At 32.4% G+C, this 7,394-nt stretch overlaps 1 protein-coding gene across 7 annotated transcripts; it reads right to left on the reverse strand.

The window, feature by feature from the left end:
- Positions 1–248: 248 nt before the first annotated feature.
- LOC145792852 (uncharacterized) lies at positions 249–7,133 on the reverse strand. Of its 7 annotated transcripts, XM_082874608.1 has the most exons (8): positions 6,674–7,133; positions 5,678–5,819; positions 4,803–4,851; positions 3,816–3,890; positions 2,583–2,651; positions 972–1,100; positions 806–874; positions 249–433 (listed from the first exon to the last, which is right to left on the reverse strand). In XM_082874608.1, the coding sequence occupies exons 2-8, from the start codon at positions 5,695–5,697 to the stop codon at positions 290–292; spliced, it is 555 nt and encodes a 184-aa protein (XP_082730734.1). In that variant the 5' UTR covers positions 5,698–5,819; positions 6,674–7,133; the 3' UTR covers positions 249–289. The 7 variants fall into 7 exon arrangements, with proteins under 7 accessions (XP_082730734.1, XP_082730733.1, XP_082730732.1 ...); XM_082874607.1 differs by lacking the exon at positions 5,678–5,819 and having other exon boundaries at positions 3,816–3,887; XM_082874606.1 differs by lacking the exon at positions 5,678–5,819.
- Positions 7,134–7,394: the final 261 nt, after the last annotated feature.

Here is a 7,394-nt window from a genome sequence, read left to right on the forward strand (position 1 = left end):
GTCATTAAAAGATGATTCCATCACACGTTTTAAGTGTGATTAATAACATTTAGATCACATCTTTTAAGTGTGATTAATAATATTTAGATCACATCTTTTAATAGTAATTAATAACTTTTAGATCACATATTTTAAGTGTGATTAATATCTAATAGAACCTGTGATTAATAATGAGATAAGATCACACATTATATGCATTTCTCATCACAGTTAATACACACTATATATTATACTTTGAATCACAACCACATATTAAATAGAATAACGTCATATATTTCATAAATGAAAGTTAAATATTCGAATGTATATACAAAAGAACTAAATAATTTTTTTTTTTAACTATGGTTACATATATTAAAAAATGAAAAAATTTGAAAAAATAAGTTCTTGAATTCTTTGACCATATTTTGCATCTTCCCAAGAAATTTCTAACCTGAAAAATGAAAACATAAATTAATTCAGAAACCACTAGAAGCATATAAATAAACTAACTATTTGTAGAGACTGTTCTTGATTTCTATATAATCTTTTGTAGTTGTGTGTTCACGTTAACTAATAGGGATGAGAATACTAACTAAAAAAAATGAAAACAAGTGTCTTTACGTTTGAAATAGGGCAGCTCTATTGCATGAAGAATAGTGGCTTTTCCTAAAGCAGAATACAGCTGTTTAAAGCAATTAGCAATTGTACTCTGCTTGAGCAAAAGCCATAATTGTTCTGGCTATGATAGCAGCCTAATAGCAAAGGACCACAAAGTATATAGATAACTGCACTTCCAAAAACAGAGCTATAGTAAAGCATATACCAAAAGCAATACATGTGTGTTGTAAATACAAATTTTTCCAATCATTGGAATGAATCCTGCATCAAATTCCTGATTTACAGAGTTTCCATACAACACAACACATGTCAAAAATAAACCAATAGAAACAACTATTATGAAGGACACTGAAAAAATTAACATCAACTACCTTAAGTTTTTCCTGAACTGCACTGCAGAATTCATCTAATCCATCACCATTTATGGCAGAGATGCATACTGTGTCTTTTCTTTTCTCTACTTCCAATTTGATTTTCAGAGGATCACTGGCTTTATCAATCTGTTGTGAATAAATGTATTAGTAATCTTATGGCTTCCCTACAACACAAGAGGTGCTATGGCCGTAATCAAGCACTTGTCAATAACAAAATAATGAATGGTCAAAATCAACAAGTAGATTCACATTCCAGATAAGCATCTCAGACTTGAAAAAAGATCAGTTTTGTAGAAAACTAGTCGGAGTAACAAAGGCAAAACATCCTTCCCAAGTCTGGACAAAATGGTTTAAGTCTATGAAGCACGGATACTTCAAAAAGGGTGACGTATCCGTATCGGATACTTATCGGATACCGATACTCCTCGGATACTCGCAGATACGTATCGGATACTTCTTAAAAGTATTAGATACTTCTTATTTAATTTTTTATTAATTTTGAAGTATCGGATACTTAATTTTGAAGTATCGGATACTCGAAGTTATATATTACTTATAATATTTTGTTTAGTTCTTTGATAAGAGGAATATAGTGAGAGTTAAAGTAATAGAATTTGTCAAATTGATGTATCCTTGTTGTCTCTCTCACTTCTCTCTCGCTTTTTCACTCTCTCACGTTTCTTCTCTCTGCTCTCATTCTTTTTTTGGTGTTGGCATGTAAGGATGATGTTTAATTTGCATTTGCATTTGCATTTGCATTTGCTTTTGCTTTTAGTTTTGGATGTTTTATGAATGTTTGAGCACTTTTAGGTTAATAGGAATCCCTCTCCTTATTTATTAATTTACTTTAAGTTTTATTTTCATGCATATTACATTATTAAAATTATATAATAAAAAAAAAATTATGAATGTATCCCCGCTGTACCCGTATCGTACTTTTTCAAATTTTGACATATCGCCATATCCACATCCCCATATCACCATATTCGTATCCGTGCTTCCTAGGCTATCATTGATGACTTAAAAAAGTATATTTGCTGAAATTTTTATTTAATGATGGTTTTTTGGCTTTAGCTAAGGTCTTGTGATATTCAATGATGAAGGGAAATAAGTTGAAGCTATTGACCTTGAAGACTCTTAGTTTTATAGGAATCTTTCTTCTTTATCAAGTTGTCTTTTGCTTTAGGTTTTATTTTTATGCATACTGCATTACTAAAAATTGTTAAAATAATATTTTTTACGAACGTATCCCCGCCGTACCCGTATCCTAGTTTTTCAAATTTTGTCGTATCGCCGTATCCGTATCCGTATCGTATCGTATCCGTATCCCGTATCCGTATCCGTGCTACCTAGGTTTAAGTCTACTGTGCCACTCAATAAATGCTTCAAGTGGCAACCTATCACTTAATTTAAATTTGATAAATGAAATAAACACACACACACACACACACACACAAAAACAAAGGGTTTAGGGACATAAATCTTTAGTTTAACAATCATGAATATGCAGATAAAACACTCATTTTGCATCTCCACTTTCAAGTATGATATAAATTATTAGCAACAATGATTGTCACATATGCAACTTGAAGATGTAACAGAGCTTACCAATGTAGTTGGTAACTTTTGAATATATCCAACAGTATCTGTAAGAAGAAACTCCTTCCCATTCTTCATCTGGATAGAGCTAGCAGAACAACATATATGTGAGTTATACCTATAAAAAGGAAGCTTTAAATCATAAGATATAAAGGGTACAATGTTGTCCAACAAAGCTAAAGATGGTGTTGCACATAAATGAAATGGCTTTCAAAAAATAGAACCATTTTCCACATGACATTGATTACTATATTGAGTAACTGCTCTTATATAATCATCAAGGGGCAAGAAAAATACAAATGTGCATATATACTTGTCATACAATCAAGTCTTTTCAAATACACCTTACTAACCTGTACCCTTCTAGTAGTCGGATCAAGTGTTCCAATTCATATTGATAATGAGAATTATTTGAGTCGGTTACAAATTTAACCAGAATCAATTTTTTTAAAAACTTTCTATCTCCTTTGAACTTTCAATTTTCTACGAGGTTGTTTTTGGTTTTCATTAAAAGTGTCATGTTTTAATTTCTTAAGTGTGACCTTTAAGCATTTTTGTAGTAGTGAGTACAACTTAACATGCCTACCATCTAGCAGCTAATTTGATTGTTATATATAATACTACTAATACTAATGCCCTGCCATTTTGATGACCAGTAGCAACACTACAATCTGTGCTCTGACACTGCAATCAAGAGTCAATGGTCTAAAAGTTTTAATTAACTAACATTCATCCAACAAGAAAAGAAAAGAGAGGAAGAAGAAGAAGCCGACATTCATAATTAACTAACATTAAGATTGCCAAGATTGAAAGCCAACCCAAATATAAAACAATTCTAATTTGATTATAAATAGATCAAACAGGAACCCATATAAATTAAATTCAAGTAAAATATAATATACTAAGATAAATTTCCTATATAAATAATTCACTTAAATTGGAACCATATACACAAATCTACCTTGTGAAACCCAAATTTCAATTCAAATCAAAGTGATAAAAAAAAAAGAAAAAGAAAAGAGCATACAGTTTAGCTCCCCATCAAATGGGTTCCGGGAGGGGTAGATTAGATATAGAGCTAACCTTATGGCATAATTTGCAGAAAGTGGCTGGCTTCAAAGTATGAACCCACAACCTCAAGATTGATAGGCCAAGTTTTAAAGTCATAGTTCTAAATAGTTTATCAAATTTAAACTCATGTTCAAGTATTTAAGAGCCATTAGATTTGATATAAGCCTTTACCTGATCTACACCAAATTCAACCTTTTTGTAACACTGCTTGGCATAATTTCCACATAGAATTTTGTTCTTTTCCTGCTAAGAATCATGCACCAACAAAAATTACACAATTGTATTGAAAAAAGGAGGAGGAGGATAATACCCTGACATAAGCGTACTTGAATAATCAGTGTGTGACTAGTATCTATCTCTACAAACAACAAACAAACAAAAGAAGAAGAAAGAAATAAAGAAAATAAAAGGTTTTCCACCTATTATTACAATTACATATGTTGCAAACTAGCAATAGCAATAACGTGAACGCTTAGATGTAAATGCCTGAAGATGTCATCCAATAACAAGAACATTACTGCACTAACCACAAAATTCTTGACAAGGTAAGATCAATATATCCTAATCCATGAAGTTTATGACATGGCCCTATAGCAATATAGTAGGAGTGCAAATTTCAATATGAAGTTTATGACACAGCTAAACCATATTGGCATATTTTTTGTGATGAAATATGACAGAATTTCCGTGGTTACTAGTGATAAGATATTTGAGCTAAGCATAGATACAGAGCAACAACAGACATAGAGCAGCAGCACAGTCAAGGCTGTAGCCTTAGCCAAAGACACAGCAGCTACAACTTAAGCCACAAATGACAGCTGCAGTATGAAGCCTCCTCAGATCAAGTTGTTATTCTATTAGAACTATAGTTAACTACAAGTAGTTGTGGTCAGGTTAGGAAGTTAGTGGTTATGGTTAAAGCATTGTATCACATGTATATAATACATTAGAACCCTCTGTAATGATCATTAAATGAAATGAATCTCAATTTCTTTAGCTAGCTGCTAGAGTTCAAAGTGATCATCAGTCAAAAGTAACCTTGATTCTCAACAAGTACAATACAATTCTGGAAGTCAGCAACCATAAAAATAGCCTCATCACCATACAACCAAGAAAGAAAAACTTGAAAGAACTATATGGGACAAGAAACAAATTAACCTGGAAGCAAGGTAAGCCTTTGATGTCATCTTTAGTGACAAATAGCCACCTAGAAAAGGAAAAATATAAAAAATAGAAGAACGTAGAAAAGAAAGAGATAGAAGTTTAGAGGCATAACCAAATGAAATCGAAGACGAAGAGAAAAAATGCCATGCTCAACAACGGTTCATCCAAAAACCACACTCAAATCAAACCAATTCCATTGTTCCACAGTCAGTCATTAACCAAGACAAAACCAACATTGAACTCTACTGCTATTGGCCAAAACAATTGAGGACTTGCGTAAATCTCATTTCATGTCCAATATCCATTATGAAGATGCTAGACAACCCTAAAGAAGAACAAAAAGAGTAAAAAATAAATTTTCCCACTTGATGTAGAATCTATTAAGACTTAACTCTAACAAGACAAAATTCCTAAACAAACGAATCAAATTGTAACTTAAAAAAATTTCAACCCAACTCAAGACAGACCTCTTAGAATATGATGCTTCAACCAGAAAACCCATTATAAGCAAACAGAAACTTTTATGAGCATATAAATCCAATAAAAATTAAATTAATCAATTTGCTTCCACCACCATAAAGTTTCTAAACAAAAGCACTGAAAATCCCAGAAAAGGCGTCTGATCTAGTCAAAGAGTTGAACTTTCAGAATATAAAGACTAACGAATTATAATAAATTCAAGCTGATAAGACCAATTAAACTCCAATGACATCTTCCATGATAAAATAAATAAAAAATAAAAACACAAAACAAAACCAGAAAAAATAGAAAACAAACTAACTCCACCACCAAACATTGCACTAATACATCCAGATTAGCAATAACATCAAAGTGGTTATTCAAAAAGAAAAAGGGGCAGTGTAACTTACAAGCCACTTATCACGAGCATAGAGGACTGTATTTAACATATTCTCAAACAATAAAAATATCCCATCCACTTTGAAATAATGATTTCCACTTGAGCAACTGGAACCTCAATTTCCTCAACTTTTCCATTCAAAATTGTGATAACTATAGTAATTAAATGAGAAAATATAAAAAGGCCAAATCAGTGAAGAAGTAGAAGCAAAAACTGAAAAAAATTATGAAATTCATTGTTCCTAGTGACATCACCATCTGAAAAGCCGTTTACTTTAACAATCTCTTGTGCCATGTTTTGCCCCTACTTTTGCATAAAAGAGTGACAAAATTCCAATACCGGCACCCACATCAAGGACTATTTTTTCCTTGAACAAGAAATTATTTTTATAAATAACATTTTGGTATGTCTTAGTTCTCATTGCATCCTTCAACATTTCCAGCAATGCTAAAAAATCAGTAAGAGTAAAACATTGAATCTTGAGCAAAACAATAAGTAAAAGCTAAATATATGCCAAACCTAGATTCATAGTCAGGGGAAAAAATAATTACTACTAATAAAGTGATCAAAGGTGACAAAAAGATATTCAAAAACACAAAAGAAAATGAGGGGGGGCAAGCAAGTGATAGATGGTGTGAGCTTTACAATTCTAGGAATGATTGCAGTTGTATCAATCTTAGCCACCAAAATATGCAGTTATGCCAGTGTAAAGCGTGTTAAAGGTAAACAAATAAACTACTTCCAAACACCCAATTCAAAGAATGGAACTGAGAATTTTAAGTAGGATCACACCCCTATATCTCACAGAATTGAACAATCAAAGCTAAATTCAGAATCCAAAAAAAGGTCTACTCAACCACCATACATATAAATTAATAAAGTTCCACAATCAAAATCAATTGATTAAAAAAAATGAACACAAACCCTAGAAGACAAATTGACAATCAAACAAGAAACAGAGTGAGACCAACAATGTCAAATTTTACACAGAGAAAAAATGCATAACCTGTTCAACATCATCGCGGTCGAAATCGTCACGAGATTGACTACCATAAATGCCAGCACTTTCAACATCAACACCGTTCTTCCCAAATCTAAACCAACATGTGGCTCTTGAACCACTACTATTGGATCCTATTTTAGAAGGTTTGAGCCATCCAAGTCTCTTTCGAATACCCAGAAACTGAACTGGTTTTGAGCGAGTGTGGAGCTGAACGATATGAAGAAGATGAAGAATTGTGGGGTTGTGAAACGAAGATTGGTTGGAGATACAGGTGAAGAGAGACAGAGAGAGACAAAAAAAAAAAAAACCTGATTCAAAATCAATGGGCTTGAGACGGTGTACTGATCATGGTGATGAGACGGTGAGAGACAGTGAGCGATGGTGGCTAATGGTTAGTCAATGAGAGGAGACCCCAATAGGCAGTCAATGAGAGTGAGAGGAAGAGACTTGAGTGTTGATTGGTATTTCCTTTGGTGTATGTATCATTCGATACATACAGAGAAATTATAATAAAAAATTATAAAATTAAACATAAAATAAAATTAGGCTAAAAATATTTCCCTCAAAATCTGAATGTTCCTATCTCTGTAAGGTTTAAGTATATTTCAATGCTCAAATGAAATACAAGGGGAAAAAAAAATTAACAAACACCAAGCAAACCATCCATCATAAATTCATGACTATCCAATACCTCCAATATTAAGGTAGCACAAATAGTCAAAAC

This window comes from Camellia sinensis, chromosome 6 (assembly GCF_055761805.1).
Source record: "Camellia sinensis isolate YWXY chromosome 6, ASM5576180v1, whole genome shotgun sequence".
NCBI classification, from domain to species: Eukaryota; Viridiplantae; Streptophyta; class Magnoliopsida; order Ericales; family Theaceae; genus Camellia; species Camellia sinensis.